Here is a 24,936-nt window from a genome sequence, read left to right as displayed (position 1 = left end):
GGTCAGGTTTGCTGAGCTTTAGCGTTACTTCCAAATGAGAGATTCTTGGCTCTGTCTGTGTTCCAGGGACTACCAGTGCCTGACTGTGAAGGGCCTTACATTCCCGTGCCTTTGTTTTCATAAAGGGATGGGGCAGTATAAATTCACACTGCCTTTTGGAAGGCAGTTTGTCAGCATGTACCAAGAGAGACATAAAACATCCAAATTTTTTTTGACCCAGTAATTCCATTTCTGGGAATCTATCCTAAGGAAATAATCCTAAATAGGGATGAAGACTTTTGCACAAAAATTTTCAATATAATCTCATTTATAATGGGAAAAAATGTAAACAGTTTAATTGTCTAAATAAAAGGGGACAGAGATTAAATGATGGTACAATTTCTTAATGGATATTGTTTGGCTGTTAACGGTGCCAAAGAATAACAGAGGAGAAATGCTTATGATAGAATATTGGGTTAAAGGAAAAACAAGTAGATGACCCAGCAATCCCACTTCTGGGTATTTATCCAAAGGAAAGGAAAACAGGGTCTCAAAGAGAGATCTGCCTTTGTATGTTCATTGCAGCATTATTCACAACAGCCAAAATATGCAAACAACCTAAGTGCCCATCAAAGGTTGAATGGATAAGGAAGAAATGGTATACATAATGAAATATTATTCAGTCATTAGAAAGAAGAAAATCTTGCCATTTGAGACAACATGGATGGAACTCAAGTTGGATGAACTTGAGTGCATTTTGTTGTTGTTAAGTCGCTAAGTCATGTCTGACTCTGCGACCCCATGGGCTACAGCACACCAGGCTTCCCTGTCTTTCACCATCTCCCATAGTTTGCTCAGACTCATGTCCATTGAGTAAGTGATGCTATCTGACCATCTCATCCTCTGCTGCCCCCTTCCCATTTGCCTTCAGTCTTTTCCAGCAATAGAGTCTTTTCCAATCGGTTGGCTCTCTGCATCAGGTGGCCAAAGTATTGGGGCTTCAGCATCAGTACTTCCAGTAAATATTCAGGGTTCATTTCCTTTAGGATTGACTGGTTTGATCTCCTTGCTGTCCAAGGGACTCTTAAGAGTCTTCTCCAACACCACAGTTCAAAAGCGTCCACATTTATTGAGGAACCTAATAAATAGTACCCACGCTCCCAGCCAGAGCTTTATGGAAATTGAGAAATAAACAAAGCATTGTTGTCATCCACATTGTGGAAACAAATGAAGACCAACTAAATGGGAAGAAGGACAGGTTATTTATTCAGAGCTTGCTCTAGCAAGGGAGTCAGCCACCAACACTTGAATTTTGGCAGAGATTCAAAGGCTGACAGAGAAGTGGAAAAGTTTATTGTGGAAGACAGAGGGGGCTTCAGGCATGCCATGATTGGGGCAAACCGTCATCAGAGAGTTGTAGGTAGGGTAATCAGAAGCGGGGCATCCTAGGTGACTGGTTGGAGCATATGTTTGGCTTTCTCTGGTTGGACTTGAGTTAGAAGTAGAGACAATAACTAGGGAAGCTGTCAGTTGTTAATCAGGTTCTGGACATTTGAGGCTGACTGTTGCAGAGGTTATTGTTTGACTTCCTGGATTGTTACTAGAAATAGCAGTCTGACTTCCCACGAATCTAGCATGTAACAGACTGACTTTCTTGGCTGTCATCATAGGTAAGAGGGTTGGTTTCCTAGGCAGGTTCCCTCAGGTTGTGGGTCAAAGTCCACTGTAAATATGGTCTGGCCATTGTCTGTATATTCACAGCAAAATAAAAGCTTGACCCTTAATGTGCAAAAAAATAAAAACTTGGCCCTTGCCTCAACCCATATTAAAAAAAAAATTAAAAGGGATCATAAACCTAAATGTAAAAGCTAAAACTATAAAATTTCTAGGAGGATACATTTGTGACCTTGATTTGGGCAAAGATTTCTTAAACAGGATATATAAACACTAACTATAAAAGAAAAAAGTTAATAAACTCTATTTGAAATGTTTCTCTTCAAAAGACGTAGTTGATAAAAGCAAATCATGGACTAGGGAAACTATCTGTAAAACACACATCTGATTTATATCTAGATATATAAATTTTTACAACCAATGATAAACAGATAACCCAAAATGAACAAAATATTTTAAATGATTCTTCAACAAGGAAGATATACAGATGGCAAATAAGTACATGAAGAGATGTTCAACATCATTAGGGAAATGCAAATTAAAACCGCAGCACAATGCTGTTCGGACATATGTGCTAAGTCACTTCAGTCGTGTCCAACTCTTTGCGACCCTATGGACTATAGCCCTCCAGGGTCCTCTGTCCATGGGATTCTCCAGGCCCGAACACTGGAGTGGGTTCCCATGCCCTCCACCACGGGATCTTCTCGACCCAGGGATCCAATCTGTGTCTGCTGTGACTTCTGCATTGCAGGGGGATTATCTACCACTGAGCCACTGGGCAAGCCCACTGCAATGCCGTCATACAAATTAGAACGGCTCAACTTTGAATGCAAAACTAGTAATACCAAGTGCTGGCAAGGATGTGGAGATAAGAACTTACATCCATTGCTGCTGAGAATACAAAATAGCATAAGCTCTTTGGAAAACAGTTCAGCAGTTTCCTATGAAGTTAAATATACACTTAAGGCTCAGTTCAGTTCAGTCACTCAGTCATGTCTGACTCTTTGAGACCCCATGGACTGCAGCACGCCAGGCCTCCCTGTCCATCACCAACTCCTGGAGCTTACTCAAACTCATGTCCATCGAGTCGGTGATGCCATCCAGCCATCTCATCCTCTGTCATCCCCTTCTCCTCCCGCCTTCAGTCTTTCCCAGCATCAGGGTCTTTTCCAAGGAGTTAGTTCTTCACATCAGGTAACCAAAGTATTGGACTTTCAGCTTCAGCATCAGTCCTTCCAATGAATAATCAGGACTGATCTCCTTTAGAATAGACTTGTTGGATCTCCTTGCAGTCCCAGGGACTCTCAAGAGTCTTCTCCAACACCACAGTTCAAAAGCATCAGTTCTTCGGCACTCACCTTTCTTTGTGATCCAACTCTCAATACACTTAATGCACTTAAGGTATTCACCACCTATCTAGGTATTTAGCCAAGAGAAATGGAAATATGTGTCCACACAAAGACCAGTGAAAGAGAAGTGGAAAGACCATACAAAGATCAGTGCATAAATGTTTATTGCAGCTTTAATTTAGAAGAGCCAATCACTGGAGGAAAGTCTAACGTTCCTTAGCTGGTACATAGACAAACCAACCATGGTACCCCCATAGAGCAGAATAGTCCTCTGCAGGGAAAGGAACGTGAATGACTCTCAAAAGCTTATGCTCAGTGAAAGAGAGGATACAGACTCGAGAGCCCACATGTTGTATGACTCCATTTCTATGACATCCTGGAAAAGGCAAAATTGTAGGGCCAGAAATAAGATCAATGGCTGCCAGTGGCTCGAATGGGAGAGAGTTCTTACTACAGGGGGACATGAAGAAACATTTAGAAAGGGATGGAAATGCTCTATCTTTAGTTTGTGACTTACACAACTGTATACATTGTTCAAAACTCATTGGACAGTACACAGAAAAAGAGTGACTTATACTCTTTATAACTTATACCTTTTAGAAATATTGTTTAGGTGTGATGGCAAAGGAGATTCTTAATCAAGATTCCCTGAAATTGAGCAGATTTTCATCCCCAGTCAACTGAGCAGAGCACAACCTAGTTTTTCCCAAAAGTCCCAAATCCATCTATACCCCTTCTGTGGGGTAGAACAAATGAAGGGGTGGAGTGTTTTTGGGGAATCCCTCCTCCCAAAGACAAAAGGAGCAGGGGCAAGGCTGTCTCCTCCACCATCATCCCACCTCCCTTGTGTGTTTAACTTTGAAGTAGCACATTTTAATACACGTTTTCCATTCTCATTGCTGTTGAGTGTGTTGAATGTCATGAAAGACTCCTAATCCAAAATTTGAGCAATCCTTGGATTTTACCCATATGGATAAGGTGATCACTAGTGAAGGCGAGGGTTTTGGAGTCCAGCTCTGCCCCTTACCAGCCTTGCCCACCTGTCCCTAACCTCAGCCCTCCTCCCTTATCATGGGGAAATCATAGTTGCTACTTCATGTGCTCTTAGTAAAGAATAAATAAGAAATGCATAGAAAGCACTTAGGACAGTGCCTTGCCATAATAAACTCTTGATGAACGGTAACTTTATTTTATTGTCTATTGCTCAAATATATGGCATCTCAGAAACAACTTTGAGTGTTCATCAATGGATGAATGGATAAAGAAAATCTAGTGTATATACATGCATTTATACAATGGAATATTATTTAGACATGTAAAAATGAAGGAAATTGTACGGTTTGCCATATTATGAATGAAACTTGAGGACACTGTGCTAAATTAAATAGGCAAGACAGAGAAAAACAAACACCTTATGACCTCATGTCTATGTGGAATATTAAAAAAAAAAAAAAGGGGTGAGATCATAGACACAGAGATCAGATTGTTGGTGGCCAGAGGTGGGGGTGGGAGGCAGGTGAAATGAGTGAAGACAGTCAAAAGGCACAAACTTCCAGTTATAAGAGAAATGGGTCCCAGGATATAATATATACCATGGCAACCATGATGAATCATACTGTATTGTATATTTGACAGTTGCTAAGAGAGTAAAAAGATTGAGGGCAGGAGGAGAAGGGGACGACAGAGGATGGGATGGTCGGATGGCATCACTGACTCGATGGACATGAGTTTGGGTAAACTCCAGGAGTAGTTGATGGACGGGGAGGCCTGGCGTGTTGCAGTCCATGGACTCACAAAGAGTTGGACACGACCAAGTGACTGAACTGAACTGAAGAGAGTAAATCTTAAAAGTTCTCATCACAAGAAAAAAAAAAAAAGTTTGTAACTACATGTGGTGCTAGATGTTAACCAGACTTGTGGTGATCATTTTGCAATATTGCATGTATGAAACCATTATTTGGTACATCTGGAACTAATAAAATGTCATATGACAGCTACATGTCAATTTAAAAAAGAACACACACACATCAGAATATAACAATTTAAAAAAAACAAAAGATGCAGAATCTCTCATATGCCAAATCTTTCTCAGGGAGATGTGCAAATTGAAGTCAGTGCTACAGGAAGCACAAACGTGGTTATGCAAACACGCGGAGTTCTGGTTCCTGTGGTCTGCCTTCCAGGTCAGCATTTCCCCGGTCTCTCTTTTCTGTCTGCACCACTGCAGGGACGGAGGAGGCCTGTCCAGCTCCGCTGAGATCCTTCCCCAGGGCTGACAGGCTCCATTCTGTGCCTGCCAACTCTGATTAAATTTCCGAGGCAACGCACATCATTCTGTTGGCCTTCGCATCCCAAGATTCCAGGACTCCCTAACATTTTAAAGATGGCGCTAGTTCTCTTGTGTTTCCTAAACAATCTTCAGACGGCATGACAGGTTACATTAGCAAAAGCCAAGACCCAGAGCAGCTGGCAGCAGCCTCATCTCTCCTGCATGTGCAGCAGGACCAAAGTCCAGCCCTGCACTGTGTTCTTTCCCGGAACCCACAAGCCCACAGACAGGCCTTTAAAGAGCTCAAACCTTCTTGGAATTTCTGTAACAAGTCATCAGAGAGCTCCCCGTGAACTCTGAAAGCTTCACTGAGAAAGCCTGACAGCTGCATAAAATTACATTTCAGAACTTTTAGTGCACAGTCTAACAGTTTGTGCGTAAAGTGCTTTTAAGACATTTTTGACTTGCCTAAAGAATGCCCTTTTTTTTTTTTTTTTTTTTTGGTTAAAAGGTCTCCAGGGCCGATGAGGCTGCATGGTGTCAATCGCTCTGCTATTATCCAAGATGATAAAAATTCCTAGGTTTTCCTGAAATAGTTGTGAAATAGATAATATGATATGTGGCATTTTCTTCCAAACATACCAAATGCAGGGGTGGGGGACCAGTGAGTTAGGGGTGTTGATGAAATAATATTCCCCGTGGGAACTGTTGAGCTGGAGTAGTGGGTGCACTGCAAGTCATTTTCCATTCGAGCTCTTACTTTTCTGTATGTTCAATATTTTCTGTAATTTTTATGAATTTTCTTATACTTAAAATATAAGAAGCGATGTTTGGGGCAGAAAGGTGAGAATCAAGTATTATGATCTGGGATAATATCATTATGTTAATTCTCAGTTATCCATAATAATAGGTATTTATGTGTATGAAAAATACTGCTGTGTCTTCTCCACGTGAACCCAGGAATCAGGTCCTAGTGATCAGATATGCTGTCTATGCAGAGGAATTATTGTTGTTCAGTTGCTAAGTCATGTCCGACTGTTTGTTACCCCATGGACTGTAGCATGCCAGCCTTCCCTGTCCTTCACTATCTCCCAGAGTTTGCTCAAGTTCATGTTCGTTGAATCAGTGATGCTATCGAACCATCTCATCCTCTGCCACCCTCTTCTCCTTTTACCTTCAGTCTTTCCCATCATCAGGGTCTTTTCCAATGAATCAATTCTCATAATGTGGCCAAAGTATTGGAGCTTCCACTTTACCATCAGTCCTTTCAATGAATATTTAGGGTTGATTTCCTTTAGGATTAACTGGTTTGATATCCTTGCAGTTCAAGGAACTCTCAAGAGTCTTCTCCAACGCCACAGTTCAAAAGCATCAGTTCTTCAGCACTCAACTTTTTTTGTAGTCCAAATTTCACATCCATACATGACTACTGGAAAAACCATAGCTTTGAGTAGACGGATTTTGTCGGCAAAGTGATGTCTTTGCTTTTTAATACGCTAGGTAGGTACGTCATAGCTTTCCTTTCAAGAAGCAAGCGTCTTCTAATTTCATGACTGCAGTCACCATCAGTGATTTTAGAGTCCAAGAAAATCTGTCACTGCTTCTACTTTTCCCCTTCTATTGGCCATGAAGTGATGGGACTGGATGCCATGATCTTAGATTTTCGAATGTTGAGTTTTAAGCCAGCTTGCAGGAGAGAGGATCTTGGAAATGATATACAGGGGACCTGAGTTCTAATTCTGGTCTTATGTATAAATGTAACCTTTGGAAGTGTCACTTTTCACTGAAGCTGTTTTCTCATCTATAAATTGGGAAAGTCAGGCAGATGGCCTTGGAGGCACCTCTCTTTCCTAATAACTTGAAATCCCCACTAGAGTGAGCTTGGCAGCATTAGAAGCCTGTCTTCCTCTTTCAGCCCCTCATCTCCTGAAATAGTCCCTGGCACATTAGCAGAGTTCAACGTCATTTGTTCATTCGGTGCATACACGAATTGTCTTTTATTAAATATACAGACCGCTTTTCTCACAACTTTTGGAGGCGCCCCTGGTGGTCCAGTGGCTCAGATTCTGCACTTTCAGTGCAAGAGGTTCAGGTTCCATCCCTGATCGGGGAACTAGATCCTCCATGCCACAGCTAAGACCTGCACAGCCAAATAAATAAAGAAATATTTTTTAAAAATGAACTTACATCTTTTAGTAATGAAAGCAGATTCAATTCAGATGCCAAATAAAGTCTCCTTAGTTTATTGATGTCACCTGCAAGAGCCAGGAAAGTGACTGTCAGCATCACCTCTATTTGCAACAACTTCATATTGTAACAGGGCTTGACGGACAGTTGACAGCCTGCCCCATAAAATCCCCTTTGCAGCCCTTCAGGATAAAGATCAGAGCCTTCAAAGGCCAGCAGAGCCCTGCCTGTTCCAGACACATCCTCCCTCCAGACATATGCTCTCCTTTGCCCCTTTCAGTGGACTTCTTTCAAAACCATTCTCTTCTACCCCAGGGCCTTTGAAGGTGGCATTCCCTCAGCCTAGATGTGCTTTCCCACTGCCCTTCCTGGTTAGTGACTGTTCCCTTTTTGTATTTCAGATCACACATCATTTTTTCAGATAAGCTCAAGGTCTCATGGAGGTTGCTTTGCTAAATATTCCCATAACACTCTTTGGTTTCCCTTCAGAACACTCTCCAGAGTTTCATGAATTTATCAAATGATTGTCTATGTCCTAAACAAGATATAAATAAGAAATAGCTTCATTTTTCTTCTGTCACTTCTTCCAATCAAATCCTGCTGGATCTTTACCTCTCCACTTTCATGACAACTCAAGCAAATTCCTTAGCTTTCTAGCCACTTTGAATGACACGAACCCTCTTGTTAAGTCAGTTGTGACTCATTTTCCAACATTAAAAAGACAAATCAAAATCAATACCCCAATATCATATCCAGTACAAAGCTTGTCCCCTCTAAGGCATCAGCTGATAATATGTTATGCTTTTCAATCCCCCCCCCCAACCCCGCATCTTATACCTCTCCTTCCACTTTGGGCGTGTCTAGAGTCAGAGCAGAGAGGGAATTAGAAAAATGTGACCAAATTATTTTTACTTAATGGATGCTACTTGTATGATTTTATCCTGGCTGCCAATACCTACTCAGGGCCCAGGTATTAAAATGCTGTCTTTCTCTGGTTGAACATTTCTCAGGGCCATCAGAGGTTTTCTGAGGCAGCTTCGTGCTGCACAGGTTTCTTTTTATTTTTTAATTAACTTTCTTGGCATATAACTGCTTTACAATGTGTTAGCTTCTGCTGTACAAGACAATGACTCAGCCGTACATATACATACACGTCCACCCCCTCTTTTTTGGATTTCCTTCCCACTTACGTCACCACAGAGCTTGAGTAGAGATCCCTGTGCTATCCAATAGGTTCTCATTAGTTATCTATTTTATACGTAGTATCAGTAGCGTATAGGTTTCTGATATGGGTGATAGCATCACGGACTAGGTGGACATGAATCTGAGCAACCTCCGGGAGACAGATAAGGATAGAGGAGCCTGGCGTGCTGCAGTCTAGACTCTTTGCTGGGGTCGCAAAGAGTCAGACAAGACTTGGGACTGAGCAACAACCATGGGTGATAAATTTCTGGAAGGATGCCCTGAGTTGTCCCCACACCAGCCTCAGCTTCTGCACTTGGTGATACACTACACGGCTTCTTCTTGGCTTTCTCATCCCAGGAGGATACCGTCCTGGCTCAAGAGGTCCCACTAAAGTGGTCCAGCTCCAGCTGCCATCCACAGTACCATGGGTCTCTAGGGAAACGCATACCTCCTTGCCTCTTCAATAGCTGCTTCTACACTGCTCTCTCTTGTCCAAATAGCCTTCTGCCTTCAGAATTCCCTAGTTTCTGTGTTCACATAAGATACCAAACATTGGGGGTGGGTCAAGTTCTCCCACATTTCTCTGATCCCATAAGAGCTGGGCAGCTTTCAGGTTCATAGCTCAGTGACACACCCGCCTGGAGAACAAGATGGTTTCCTTCTTGCAATCACCTCTAATGCTCTCATGATTTCTTGGGGAACATGCCACTAGGTTAGGAGCTGGACAGTATTATTCCTCTCTCCCCTCCCACATACAAAGGGAAGGTAGAAGGCATTCCCTTATCCACTAATAGCTCTCTACCTTGATGACTTGCCTCAACTAACTATTCGTTGGGTTTGAATTTCCAGTTTTCTCTTATAAAAAGTGGTAAAAGTGGGCAATGGCTAGTATCAGATCCAGCTGGGTTTTGGCAAGTCTTAAATGAATGTGTGGGCACGGATTGCCCATTATTCTCTGCCTTGAGTCCTCAACTGAGACTCCAAGAGGATGGAAAGTCCCAGTTAACATCTGTTCAACACAGTCTTGTGATTATTTGATGAATGTCTATCACCCCCCACTAGACTTTTTCTCTCCAAGGGCTCCATGTTGAATACCAAGATCAAACACTCAGTATCTGGCATATGATAGGAGCTCAATAAATATGTGATAAGTTGATGAATTAAAAAAAAAAAAAAAACAGGAAGAAAGAGTGAGAAGACCAGATCAGATTTATATCACTAACACTCCCTGGCTTGGAGAGACTAACAGAGGAGGCATCAGTTGAGCAGAAGTAGATTAGGGAAAGATTCCCAATGCCTGGCCGCTGAGGCTTTCAGAATTGCCCATACAGCCTTTGAAAGAAGTTAAGTACCTGCACCCAATCCACTGGTGTGCGGATGCAATAGATCTAGTTAAGAACCCATGAGTTAAGACGCATAAGAGAAATCTAAACAATCTGTTAAGAGGCTTCAAGGGAAAGAAAGGCTGCCCCTGCTGAGAGCATCAGGCAGACTTTCTGGAGAACGTGACGTGTACGGAGGACAAAAGCGAGGGGGTGAAGAAAAGGACGTGGGACAGACATGGCTAGCAGGGACGTGCAAGCCAGAGAAGGTGATGTAAGCAAGGCCCTGAGGCTAGAAAGACAAGATTCCCACCCGAACCCAGAGCTGTGGGGAGGAGAAGAGGGGGTCAGGAGAGTCAGGTGTGTAAGCCACCGACTGCCAGCTCTGAATGCAGATGCAGGAACCTGGTCGTATAAAGTCAGCAAGCCCTTATGGCAGGTGGCAGAAGGGTTACGTGGGCCCACTGTGGGTCACCCTGCCTAAATTCCTCATCTTCAAAAGAAGGATGATAAAATTAGTCACCTTAAGAGGTTACAGTGAACTTCCCTGGTTGTCTGGTGGTTAAGAATCTGTCAGCCAATGCAGGGGACACCTGTTCAATCTCTGGTCCCAGAAGATCCCACGTGTTGTGGGGTAACTAAACCCTTGCATCACGACTGCAGAAGCAACAAGAGAAGACACTGCAGTGAGACGCCTGTGCACCACAGCTAGAAAAAAGCCCACACAGGGCCCCAGAGATCCAGTACAGCCAAAAATAAATGAATAATTTTTAAAAAGAGGTTAGGGTGAGGATTAAAGGAGAAAATGATGTAATGTCTTTGCACATAAGCTGAGAAAGTGAAAGTCACTCCACCGTGTCTGACTCTTTGCAACCCCATGGACTATACAGTCCATGGAATCCTCCAGGCCAGAACACTGGAGTGGGTAGCCCTTCTCTTCTGCAGGGGATCTTCCCAACCCAGGGATTGAACCCAGATCTCCCACACTGCAGGCAGATTCTTCACCTGCTGAGCCACAAGTGAAGCCCTAGCACATAAGCTAGGATCTTCTTTTTAAAATAACTCTAGTACCTAGAATTGACATATATATATATATGTATGTGTATATGTATGTATTCTCAGTGTTGTGCTGAATTAGCTGAGACCAGCAAGCAACGGGCAATTCTTCACAGCTTTGCTTTCAGTAAATCAGGTTGGTAGCTTGAAACTGGCTCTGATGGGAGTATTTACACCAAGGAAATTGACAAAGCTACCAATCTGAGCCATTTTCTTGAGAGCTGTTTCACCAGCACACTATGAAATGCTGCGTGAACATTGATTGCACTGATCTAGATTGAACTGAATTCTGTTGAAAAGTGAGTTAAGCCTACAGAAAAAAAAAAAAAAAAAAATCACGAGAAGAAAGGAAAAAAAAAAATCTGCCTTAGGAAAGACAGAATAAGACCTTGGCCTGAGTATGAGTGGCAGGTGAAAACAGAACCCCACTCCTTACTCTCAGTCACTCTGTCCTCCGTGGCTCATCAGTGAAGAACCCGCCTGTCAATGCAGGAGACCTGCAGGAAACCTGAGTTCAATCCCTGGGTCGAGAAGATCCCCTGGAGAAGGAAATGGCAACTCACTCCAGTATTCTTGCCAGGAAAATCCCATGGACAGAGGAGCCAGGCGGGCTATTTTCCATGGGGTTGCAAACAGTCAAACACAACTTAGCGACTAAACAACAGCCATACTCTCCTCAGCATATTTTTCTACCCATCATTTTTTTTGCCACTGTCTCTAAAATTACTGTGAAAACAGCTGAGTGAAATAGGCAATAAAAAACTTTAATTCCGTCAAGGTCTGAACACTAGGAGATTATTTCAAAGAATTGTTCTCTCTGTGAAGAAACGTAAGTCCAGGAAAACATAGATTATAAAAAGTTATCTGAGATGAAAAATAATGGAAAAAAAATCAAATATTGCAGAATGAAAAAAATACTGTGATTTTAATAATATAAGAAACCTTGCCATCAAACACTATAGGGAATTTAAGGAAGTTATGAATGATACAGAAAAAGCAAATATGAACATCCATAAATAGTATTAAAACTTGGCCAAGTTAAAACAGAAAAATAAGAATACGTCTATCTCTCTGGTAGTCAACAAATTCATCCATTTCTAAGCTCTTTGGCAGAGGCGGTGCCAACACAAAGAGAAGTGGATGAGAAAAGCCCTTTAAGAAATCATCACTTACACACACCCCAATGTTCATAGCAACACTGTTTATAATACCCAAAACATGGAAGCAACCCAAGTGCCTGTCAACTGATGAATAGACAAAGAAGATGTGGTGCATATATACAATAGACTGTTACTTAGCCATTAAAAACAGAGGAAATAATGCCATTTGTAGCAATATGGATGGACCTAGAAATTATCATATTAAGTAAATTAGAGAAAGACAAATATCATAGGATAGCACTTGGTTAAAATATAAAATTTTTTTTTAATTTTTAAAAAAATATACAAATGAACTTCTTTACAAAACAGAAACAGGCAAAAAATAGAAACAAACTCACAGATATAGAAAATAAACTTACAGTTATCAAAGGGGAAAGGGAGGGGAGGGAATAATTAGGAGTTTGGGATTCAGTTCAGTTCAGTTCAGTCACTCAGTCGTATCTGACTCTTTGCGACTCCATGAACCACAGCACGCCAGGCCTCCTTGTCCATCATTAACTCCCGGATTCCACCCAAACCCATGTCCATCGAGTCGAGGATGCCATCCAACCATCTCATCCTCTGTCATCCCCTTCTCCTCCCGCCCTCAATCTTTCCCAGCTTGAGTTTGGGACTAACAGATACATACTCTTTTATATGAGGCTTCCTAGGTGGTCTGAATGGTAAAGAACCCAACTGCCAATGCAGGAGACATAAGAGACATGTACTCATTTATATGCAGAGTACATCATGTGAAGTTCCTTGCTGGATGAATCACAAGCTGGAATCAAGATTGCCAGGAGAAATATCAACAACCTCAGATATGCAGATAATACCACTCTAATGGCAGAAAGTAAAGAGGAACTTAGCCTCTTGATGAGGGTGAAAGAGGAGAGTGAAAGCTAGCTTGAAACTCAATACCCATAAAAGATCATGGCATCCAGTCCCATCACTTCATGGCAAATAGAAGGGGAAAAAGTGGAAGCAGTGACAGATTTTCTTTTTTTGGGCTCCAAAATCACTGTGGATGGTGACTGAAGCTATGAAATTGAAGGATGCTTTCTCCTTGGCAGGAAGGCTGTGAAAAATCTAGATAGCGTATTAAAAAGCAGAAACATCACTTTGCCAACAGAAGTCCTTATAGTCAAAGCTATGGTTTTCCCAGTGGTCAGGTACAGATATGAGAGTTGGACCATAAAAAAGGCTGAGTGCCAAAGAATTGATTCTTTCAAATTGTGGTGCTGGAAAAGACTCTTGAGAGTCCCTTGGACTGCAATGAGATCAGATCAGTCAATCCTAAAGGAAATCAACTCTGAATATTCATTGGAAAGACTGATGCTGAAACTGAAACTCCAGTACTTTGGCCACCTGATGTGAAGAACTGACTCATTGGGAGAGTTTGAAAAAAAACTCATAGGAAAGTTTAAAATAAAAGGTGGGGGGAGGAGGCGGCAGAGATGGTTGGATGAGATGGTTGGATAGCATCACCAACTCAATGGACATGAGTTTGAGGAAACTCCAGGAGATAATGGAGGACGAAGGAGCCTGGTGTGCTGTAGTACATGGGGTCACAAAGAGTCAGACATGACTTAGCAACTGAAAAACAACAACAACTACTTCATATAAAATGCTTTAATAGATGGACAACAAGATCCTACTGTATATAGCACAGGGAACTATGTTCAACATCTTATAAGAAACTATAAAGGAAAATATATATATAACCGAGTCAATTTGCTGTATACCAGAAGTTAATACAATATTGTAAATCAGCCATATTTCAATAGAAATAAAGTCATCACTTGTATACAAATATATATAACACATATCCACAGGCTGGCATTCTGGTAATTAAGATTATAAGGACTGCAATTCCAGTCCAGGCTTTTAGAAGACCTCAGAGGGGAGTGTGGGGAGATTCTTGTAAGTGAGATAGTCAGGATTTTCTTACACATGACAGTGAGTTGTTTCATGGTGCAACCCTAGGAGTGAACTAATGAAAACATTCAGCCTCTATGATCTGTGTGCTAATTCAAGTTCAAATATAGCCATGCCATTTTTTTCTTCCAATTGCTTTTCAGGTTCCCATTTGCTTTTATTAGTAGGTAGACTAGTCAAGTGACTTCCCAGGTTTCTCAGCTGATACAGAATCTGCCTAAAATGCATGAGACCCCAGTTTGATCCTTGGGTCAGGATGATCCCCTGGAGAAAGACATGGCAATCCACTCCAGTATTCTTGCCTGGAGAATCCCCATGGACAGAGGATCCTGGTGGAAAACAGTGGACTACAGTCCATGGGTTCGCAAAGAATGGGACACGACTGAGTGACTAAGATCACATACACATTAGTCAAGATCTAAGTCCTTTCTCTCCATGAACAATTTAAGAATACTAAGGGCTTTCTTGGTTGGAATGGGGTCCTTTCTACCTCTAACTCAGGCAGAAAGTGAAAAACAAAACCTCTGATGGTCCACTTGCCTTGTTGTTTTAACTTCTACCAAACTGCCTCACTCTGTGCAGAGTCCAATAGATGCTTGTCCATTTGCAGGAGATGTTCTCGCTGACCTCATTATCACTCACTCACCAGCTTCAATATGATGACCCTCTTAATTCACCATGGTGTGTTCAACCACTGTTTCCCAAAGGAGAGCCGCCATGACAGAATGACTGAAGACAGATGAACAGTCAGCCTCATCAATGTATTCTACCATAACCAGCCAACCACAAATCCTTGAGGCTTTTTGGCCCAGATTCCCACATACCACCAGCTCAGTTCCATCCTCTGGTCCATGGTGTCCTTTCTTCACAGCAGACTTTGGATCAGGCCAATCCTGTCATCCATGGCTACTCTTTAAACTTGCATATGGAGAGAAGGAGCTGGGCCCTTGATTCCTTCCTTTCCGGAAGGCCTTGGAGGCTTTAAGTAAACAATCTCAACCCCTCTCCTTCCAAGGGTCCCTGAGAGGCAAGTCTTCATCAAGCCACTATCAAGTGCACCCTTTATGCACTAACAGGGTCACCTGAGGGACTTCTCTCAATAACAAGTATCTCCTTCCAAGTGACCTGTATCTCTACCTGCATATATGCAGGAGCTGACATTAGTTTTTAAGTTCCACCTCATTAATCATGAGATGAAACAATTTTAAAAACTATGAGAAGACTTAGGAATAATCAAACACAACATCTTATTTTGAGGATGAGAAAAATAAACCCAGGGATTCTCTCTGATTAACAAAAACTCTGCCTCATGTCTCTGCTCAAGGCATTGGTTTTGTGACCCTGTGTTGGCACTCAGATTGTGCACAGTCAAAAAATTCAAAAAACTATTTTCTTCAGATTGGGGGCTGATGGTGGATGTGCGTGTTTGCTTAGTCACTCAGTCATATCTGACTCTTTGCCACCTCAAAGACCTTAGCCTGTCAGGCTCCTCTGTCCATGGGATTCTCCAGGCAAGAATACTGGAGCAAGTTGCCATTTCCTTCTCCAGGGTATCTTTCCAACCTGGGGATTGAACCCATATCTCCTGTGTCTCCTGCATTGCAGGCAGATTCTTTACCCACTGAGCAATTAACCCAAGTATGGGAGGACAGATAGCCAAGACAAAATAAACCTTTTCAGAGTAAGGAGTCCACCAGTCTTCTTGATCAAATTTGTGACTTGTGCCCACTTCCCCAACGGGAAGTATTTCTTCCAATTTGCATTCTCGGTAGCTTGAAAAGTATGGTGGGGAAAGCAAGATAAAAAACAAAATTTTTCGGTGACTTAGTTTCCATAACTGCCATCATAAATTACTTACTACTTTTGCTAAGGAGATACGTGAAGTTCGTACCAAAGGACAAAAGGGAACTAATTGCACTGATGATGAATCGTCATAGGGTTTGGAGAACCATCTGCTTTTTGAGTTGTTGTGATCAGTTCTCTACAGGAACAAAGACCTATTAATCTTCTAAAAACACCCAATCATTTATCCATTCAGCAGAGAACAAAGAAAACAGAAGTACAGGATTCGTCCCCCTCTTTCACTTTGCAGCACATAGAATGAGGGACCATTTTCCTGCCGTAACTACCCAGGACAGGGACCACTCCCCTTGCTATCCCAGGAGACACAAGCCCAAGTCCAGAATCTGAAGATTCTACATTGAAAATGCTCAAATAGGACATAACTGTTCTCTCTAAGTTAACAACTAATTTCCAGTCAGTGAGTAATTTTTTTTCCCTGAAACATCCACTCAGCGGAAAACAAATGAAGAGGGGAAAAAATTAAGTAAACAAATCTGAAAACGAGGCCACGACACACAAGAGATGGAGGCGCCTCTACACTTAACGGCAGAGAGAAGACAGCGCTCCCAGGTTTATCTTAAACAAAAGCAAGGTTTCAACTGGCGCTGACTGAGCCTCACCCGATGAATGACTTCCAGTGCCTCTGGCTCTTAGGGACCAAAGGAGAGAATTATTTTTAGCACAACTATTTGGAAATCTCTGAGAACTTGGATCTGTTTTTCTGTCTGGTACCAAAGCAAGATTTTCTCTGAGCTCTCATGAAAGATCCTCAGTCTATTGCGGATTTAGAATTCTGGAGCAACCCCCACCCCAGAGCAAGGTATGGTGTTTACTCTTTTTTCAGCATCTTGGCAGATGGCAGCTGCAACATCCTGTTACATTATGGTAGCTTTTACATTTAGGAAGCAAATAGCTCTGGAAGAAGAATCCATGAAGCTGAAGACCTGGATTCAAATGCCTGGTGTAGCGCTAGCTTTGTGACTGCAGACAAGTCGCCTGACTTCTCTGCACATGGGTTCCCTGTCTGACCTACCAGGAGAGGGTCTTTGGGAAGACAGGGCTTCACGTGTCAAACAGACAACAAACTGTTTGACAAATGTCAGCACTGATTATCGCTGTACCATCGTTGCCTTTGATATAAAGCAACCAGAGCTTTATAAATCAAGAGCTGTTGATAAGAATAAGTATCGATTAACTCTTTTCCTTCACTCAACCCTTGTCGAGCCTCTGCGGTAGATCAGTCTTTGTCCTAAGTGTCAGTGATGGAGTTTACATTCTGGTGCAGGAAAGGAAGAGTCAGCCATCACACCACGTGGCTGCTCCGTCATGGAGGGTGGAGTAGGGACCAGAGCGGGAGGGGCCTCATGGTCAGCAGAAGAAGGCGGTCTGAGAAGGAAAACCCGGGCCCCCCAAGGCAGAGCTGAGGAAGCACAGACAGAAGGCTCTGGGGTGTGAGCACCTCAGTTCTCGTCCTGTCCTGCTCACAGCCCAGGGGAGGACACAGCCCACTGTTGTGAAATCCTTTCCCCTGTAAGCCAAGGATGTATCTCACTTTGGCAGCCATGCTTACCTATCCTTCTAATGACTTCCAGGCAAAACACATTTTCAGATTGAATTAGTAATCGAGCCCTTTGCCATGAAGTCATGCTCCAGTTTCTCTCACATGATGTCGGGAAAAAAACCCAAGTGTTTCGAGACAAAAGAGCTCGGTTCAAATCCTGCCTATCTGGGCTGTTTTTAGGGCCGTGTGCACTTGAGCCCTCAGGCTCTGCTTGTTGTCGCAAATGGAAGAGTTTCCTTTTTTGTGGCTGAGTAATATTCCACCGTATATTTTATATATTTCCTTTACTCATTCATATATTTCCCTTATCCATTCATCTGTCAAAGGAAATTTAGGTGGCTTCCACATCTTGACTAGTGTGAATGATACTGCTATGAATGTTGGGGTGGATATACTTTTTGAATTAGCTTTTTTGGTAGGAATTCAGATATCTCTTCAAGGTAATGATTTTCATTTCCTTCAGATATATACCCCAAAAGCGGGATTGCTGAGTCATATGGTAGTTCTAATTTTAATTTCTTGAGGATTCTCCATACTGTCTCTTCTAATGGCTATACACGTTCATATTCTCATCAAGGGTGTACCGTATTCTTTTTCTCCACATTCTCACCAACACTTGTTTTCTCTTTTCAATGACAATCACTCTCATAGATGTGATAGCTCGATGTGTTTCTGATCTGCATTTTCCTGATGATTGGTGATGTTGAGCATATTTCATGCACCCACTGTCTATTCATACGTCTTCTTTGGGAAAAAAACTGCCTATTCAGATTGCTTGCCCATTTTTAATTTGATTATTTGGGTTTTACTATTGAGTTATATGAGCTCATTGTGTATTTTGGATATTAACCCCTTATCAGATACATGATTGGCAAATATTTTCTCTCCCATATTTGCCTTTTCGTTCTGTTTATCATTTCTTTTGCTGTGCGGAAACTTTTTAATTTGATGTAGTCCCATTTGTTTATTTTGGCTGTTGTTGCTTATGCTTTTGGTGTTATATCTCCAAAACTGTTGCCAAGACCAGTGTTACTGTGCTTTTTTCCTATCTGTTCTTCCAGAGATTTTATGATTTTCAGCCTTACATTTAAGTCTTTAACCTATTTTGAGTTTTTTTCTGAGTGGTGTGAGATAGGATTCCAGTTTCATTGTTTTTTTCTTTTTTTTTTTTTGCGTGTGAATGTCTAGTTTTTCCAACACCATTTATTTATTGAAGAGACTATATTTTGCCTTGTGAGTATTCTTGGCTCCCTTGTCAAGTATTAGATGACCATATATGCATGCGTTTATTTTATTTCACAATAAAGGAAAACCATACTATTTACAGAAAGATCTCAAACTGTGGACAGATGTTCTAAAAGTTGAACCTTTGCATTAATTTATCCAGTGTTTTTCCAAGTATTTTACATAGCTAATTTAACAAAAACAAAGGGCTCTATGACCAAGATTTGTAAAACACTGTATACTATATTCCTACATTACAGATTCAAAATACACATTAACATGAAGGTTTTGAAGTCTACAGTACCACAGAGTAATTTTAAAAATATGTACTTAAAAGAATTAAAGTTCTGTTACTTTGTAATCCTTACAGAAAAATTGCATAGAGAGTCATTTACAATTAATATCCAGGACAGATCTGTTCAAATTAACAATAGTTCCAGACTTTTAATTTTATAACTCCAAAGGAGCACAATAGTGGGGAAAAATACATTTTAACACAAATTCTACATAAATTTACATAATTCAATGCAATCTTTCAGGGTATTTTGTATGAGGAGTGAGTGCTAATGTGTATAAGATTTCCTTTTATAATTTTGAAACTGTTCCAAAGTTAGATTGTGGTGTACATTGAGTTGTATATTTTAAATTGGTCAGTTTTATGATGTTCACATTAAACCTCAAAAAACTTTTAAAATATTGTAATGTGTACAGACTCATGACTCACATAGTTTATTCTCATCCAAAATAACCAGATTTATTGCAAACCAATGGGTGAAGGATGGATCTTTTAATACAAAGTGTTGAAAATATAATGGTGCATCCCTACCTCACACTTTTTACTAGAAAAATTTCCAGTAACTCAAATTTTAAACATGAAAAATGAAACAGAGAGAGGGAAATGGACACCCACTCCAGTGTCCTCGCCTGGGAAATCCTGGTGGGAGCCTGGTGGGCTACAGTGCACGAGGTTGCAAAGAGTTGGACACAACTGAGCAACTAACATTTTTAAATATAGAAATGAAACAAAAAGCTAAAAGAAAAGTAGAATTATTCTTGTTATCTTGAAATGGGAATGACCTTCTAAGCACAAGAAATTGAACCTCAAAAAAATACTTTCACAATAAAAAGACTTTAAAAAATACACAAACGAAGTGAAAAAACAAACTAGGAAATGCTATTGCTGCTCATGTTATAAACCACATGCAAAGAATATATATATATATATATATATATATATATCTCCATTGCACTATTGTTTGGAGTAGCACAAGGATAAAAATATCCCAAATATTCATCAATAGGTGACCTGTTAAATATAATACACCTTTATGATGGATATTCTATAACCATTAAAAAAAGAATGAGGCAGCTTTATCTATATACTGATATGGAAAGATCTCCAAGCTAGGTGAAAAAAAAAGGTGCAAGAATTTGCATACAGTGCTTTTTATAGGGGGAAGGACACTGAAGTCACAAGCAACAGGAATTGCCCCTAGAGAGGGAACCTGGATGTCTGGGAGACAGTGGGGAAGGAGAAGAGATTTCCTTTTTATTGCACATCTCTTTTTTAAAATTTAATGAATGTGCATGTTTTAGCTATACAAAAAATAAACATTTTAAAAACTCTAGATTATACACACTTAAAACAGCTTAAGTCCTTTATCTGTATTTCTCAAACACTGCGAAAGGAACCCATAGACTCCAGGAATATTTCTTTAAGTCCTCTCTTTCCTCTTCCTTTTGTAATATTTTCATATTCTATAATTCCTCTCTAGTCTTTTTTCCCCCAAAAAAATCACACCTCCCTCCCAAAACAATCTCCTCTGCCCCAACCTGATTTTTTTTGTGCCAAGCACTATTCTAGAAATCAGTGGCTAAGGCAAAGATCCTTGCACTCATGGAGCTTGCATTCTATCAGAAAAAGATATTAAAAATAGTTTGATAAATAAAAATAAAAATTTTAATAAAATATTTCATATAATAACCCATTGCTAATAATAAATAAAATGAGTATTTAAATAAGGATAATCTAATAAATTAGAGGAGGATGAGAACAATGGACAAGAGAAATATTAGAGCAGCATGAGACAGGTCAGGGAGTAGGAGATATTGTGATGTTAGATAAGGAGATAGAGTTGTCTTTAATGAAAGGGAAACATCTGAGCCAAGACAGCAGATGAGGAGATGAGACGTGTAGGCATCCTGGAGAAGAGAGATCCAAACAGAGGGAAGAGATAGTGTGAAGGTCCTATGGCAGAGCATACCTGGTGTCTTCAAGAGACATCAAGCAGTACAGTTTGCGGTTGAAGCTGGGGAAGTGGGAAGGAGAGTAGAAGATAAGGTCAGGGAGGTGAGGGAAGTGGACAAGGTAAGACCTTGTAGATCATGTACCAGGAGGCTTTTGACTTTTAAATGAAGGACAATTACAAGGTGATCCCACAGTGTGTGTGTGTGTGTGTGTGTGTGTGTGAGTCACTCAGTGGTGTCTGACTCTTTGCAACCGTAGCCTGCCAGGTTCCTTTGTCTCCGGAATTCTCCAGAGAGAATTACTGACTGGAGTCAGTAAGTCCCTTCTTCAGGGGGATCTTCCTGACCTAGGGATTGAAGCCGGGTCTCCTGCACTGCAGGTAAATTCTTCACCATCTGAGCCACCAGGAAAGCCCCTGTAGTTTTCTATCATAACCCACATTCCCTTGTTACCCTGATGACTCGAGTCCCAAGCCTTGAATAGTCACTTATCATCGTGTTATCATTCATCAGGTACCACAACACCTCATCCCTCAATTCTGATGAGGAATTTTAATGGATAACCATTCTGAGGGCCTTTCAAAATATTCTAACTGGGAATGCTTTAGGCATTCAGACTATTGTGCAAACAGTATTCCAGTGCATTTGCCAATAAGTGGCCATCATTTATTCAATGATTACATCAGTTTTGGTTTTAATTTATCATTCCTTTGAGCACCATGGTCTGGCTTGTTGTTTTTGCTGTTGTTTAGTCACTCAGTCGTGTCTGACTCTTTGTGACCCCCACGGACTGTAGCCCCCCAGTCTCCTCTGTCCATGGGATTTTTCAAGCAAGAATACTGGATAGGGTTGCCATTATCTTCTCCAGAGGTCCTTCCTGACCCAGGGATCAAACTCACATCTGCTTGGTCTCCTGCACTGGCAAGAGGATTCTTCACCATTGAGGAAATATTAATATCCTTTGTTCTGAGCACATCTTTAAAATTTCCACACCTTCTATCCATCATAACCTCAACTTTGACCACATGCTCCTCCATAGACTGATCCCCAATGATTGGCATGTGTGTTTCAGTATCTCCACCAGTGTCTGAGATGCCATTGCCCAAAGCATCTTTCCTCCAGATCATTTCAGATCCCTCCTAGGACCAGCTCCTGGGCTCAGCTACAACAATCCATTCTTGGTCTGATTAAAAGCTTCCTTATAAGTACCTGTTCTTCTCTTTCAAATCCCTTCTCAAAGCTTCCTCTAATCAGTTTTCTACAAAGGGGAAGAAAGTAGCAATTTAATAACCATGTCTTGTTTTAACTGACAAGGGTTTGGATGAAAAGATTCTTTCCATTTTCTCTCATCTGAGTCACCTTTGGAAAGACTGATATGTTTATCTGATCTGTTGGGGTTTTCAGAAAGTGCCTTAATTCCAGTAAATTAATAGGATAAATAATTTTGAGTTTGTGCTCTAAACAAAGCATAGCAAAAATATTCGCTTTCATTATTTTGGGGTTTCTTTCTTTTTATGAAGGGCAGGAGCACTGGGAACATGGAGATTTGGTCAAGGATTCAGAGCCTATATTTGGATAAGTTGCTTCAGTTTTTCACTAAATACGATTTCTAGGAATCAGACTTATTTCGAACCACATGTACACTCTGTTTTTCTCAGTTTGTCATTCCTAGGCTCTGGCAAATTTCTGGATCTGATTCCAAGATGTTGCAATTTCCCCATGGGTGCCATTAAAAGTGGTACAACGTGCTGGTTAATTTTCTGATGTGGTTGTCAAAAAATAAAGAAACTCTATCCAATTGCTTTTCTCACAAGTTATAATTATTTCCTTTGGACAAGGATATTCCAGGCACAGACATCAAGCATTGTACAGATCTCTTATTAAAGCACAGGTCCAACCACGCAAAAACAGCTCATTTACACCATTCCAAAACCACATGTATACTTCCCCCACCCAAGAGGCTGACAGCCCTAAGCCTAGAAAATCAACTGTCCCCAGCCTAACTCCCCACCACTCCATCTAAATGCCAAATGTAGTGCTAATAGAGGATCCATCACTGTCAGCGTCCAAGCTCTGTGGAGAACAAAAAATCCTATTCGATCAGAGCTGATGAGACCTGTTGCCTATTTCACTCAGGGCACATGGCAACTTGCATGGCTTAATTTCACTCAGCTATTTAATTGAGCCCCAAGACTAACAGCTTAATGGGACACTACAGTATTCCATCCTACAGGTTTTAAATTAAAGTTTGAGACATCTCCCACTCAGGACATGCAAAAAACTCCAATTAACACTAATTGGCATTACACATGATTAGCAAGTGGAAAACATGATCTTCCTGAAAATGTCACTTCCCTTCACTTACTTTAAAAAGTCTATAAATTCTAAGAAAATGACCATGGATGCATACAAAGATTAGACATAAAGATGTCTATCTAGCATGGTGCTTATCCTGGCAAAAAAAAAAAAAAGAAAACAACTGGAAACAAAGATCTATAAGGGGAAATGGTGTACATAAAGGACCATAGAGACAAATGCAAAAATGTTTTTAATGTTATGAACATTTTTGACATGGGGAGATATTCCTTACATATTGTTCAGTGCGAAAAAAGTTAAAGACTTGCAGGAATGTCATAATATCACTTTTCTTCATAGTACAGGAAAAAAAAAAAAAAGACCAGAAGAACATATACATCTAAGTATAAACAGCAATTATCTCCGGATGGCGAGAATAATGTTGATATTTATCTTATTCATTTGCATTTCTTTTTCTTTTTTAAAATGCATGTTGTTGTTCAGTCACTCAGTCGTGTCTAACTCTTTTGCAACACCATGGATTGTAACCCACCAGGCTCCTCGGTCCATGGAATTTCCCAGGCAAGAAGACTGAAGTGGGTTGCTATTTCCTTCTCCAGGGGATCTTTCCAACATAGGGACCACAGGGATTGAACCCAAGTCTCCTGCTTGGCAGGGAGACTCTACCACAGAACCACCAGGGAAGCCAAAAAAATGCATACTTTCACAAAAAGATAACATTATTTTTCAAAGTCCATCATTAATTCCTGCAGGGAAAAAAATGCAACAAAGTGATTTATTTTGGAATTTTAAAAATCAGTGCTTCATCTCCACCAAATGAGAACTATCAGTAACGTGCTAATTCAGACAATGTTTTCTGAGTCACCAGGAATTTTACAAAAGCATTCCACCAAAGTAATTTTGTTCAATAAATACATTTTTCTTCCTTCTGATTTAAGATAATATTGTGCTTTTACAATAAAGCTTATTAATAAAAGAGTAATATGTACCATATGTGAAATAGATAGCCAAGGGGAATTTGCTATATGACGCAGAGAACTTAAACTGGGGTCTGTAACAACCTAGAGGGGTGGGATGGGGAGGGAGGTGGGAGGGAGGTTCAAGAAGGAAGGAACATAGGTATCCCTTTGGCTGATTCATGTTGATGTTTGGCAGAAACCAGCACAATAAAGTAAAGCAATTATCCTTCAATTAAAGAAAAATAAATTTAACTATAACAAAGAATAATGTGCTACTAACCTCAAGTGGAATTATGAGGGCAAACACGGCATTTAGACATCCGTGGCGAAGTGGTCCCTGGGGTGAATTGCTGAAAACGCCCACTCCCCTGTTCCTTTATCCTGAAACCCCCACCTCAGAGGGTGCATTGATGTCCATGTGTTTCTCTTTCAGAGCCAAAGATGTTTGTCTTGCTCTATGTTACAAGTTTTGCCATTTGCGCCAGTGGACAGCCGCGGGGTAATCAGTTCAAAGGAGAGAGCTACTCCCCAAGGTATATCTGTAGCATTCCTGGCCTGCCCGGGCCTCCAGGCCCCCCCGGAGCGAACGGTTCCCCCGGGCCCCACGGTCGGATCGGCCTTCCAGGACGAGACGGTAGAGACGGCAGGAAAGGAGAGAAAGGTGAAAAGGGGGCTGCAGGTAATGAACG

At 41.0% G+C, this 24,936-nt stretch overlaps 1 protein-coding gene across 3 annotated transcripts in view; it reads left to right on the top strand.

Moving 5' to 3' along the window:
• The window catches only part of C1QTNF7 (C1q and TNF related 7), a 118,922-nt gene that overhangs the window by 85,854 nt on the left and 8,132 nt on the right, over positions 1 to 24,936 (top strand). For 2 of the 3 annotated variants that reach the window (XM_061145489.1, XM_061145491.1), the window contains exon 2: positions 24,681 to 24,926. In XM_061145489.1, the coding sequence (XP_061001472.1) occupies positions 24,681 to 24,926 (246 nt within the window). Of the gene's footprint in view, positions 1 to 16,431; positions 16,761 to 24,680; positions 24,927 to 24,936 lie in introns of those variants that run through there. The other variant, XM_061145490.1, reaches the window with a different exon arrangement.

Source organism: Dama dama, chromosome 6 (genome assembly GCF_033118175.1).
Source record: "Dama dama isolate Ldn47 chromosome 6, ASM3311817v1, whole genome shotgun sequence".
Classification (NCBI taxonomy): Eukaryota; Metazoa; Chordata; class Mammalia; order Artiodactyla; family Cervidae; genus Dama; species Dama dama.
This window is presented reverse-complemented; position numbering and strand designations above follow the sequence as displayed.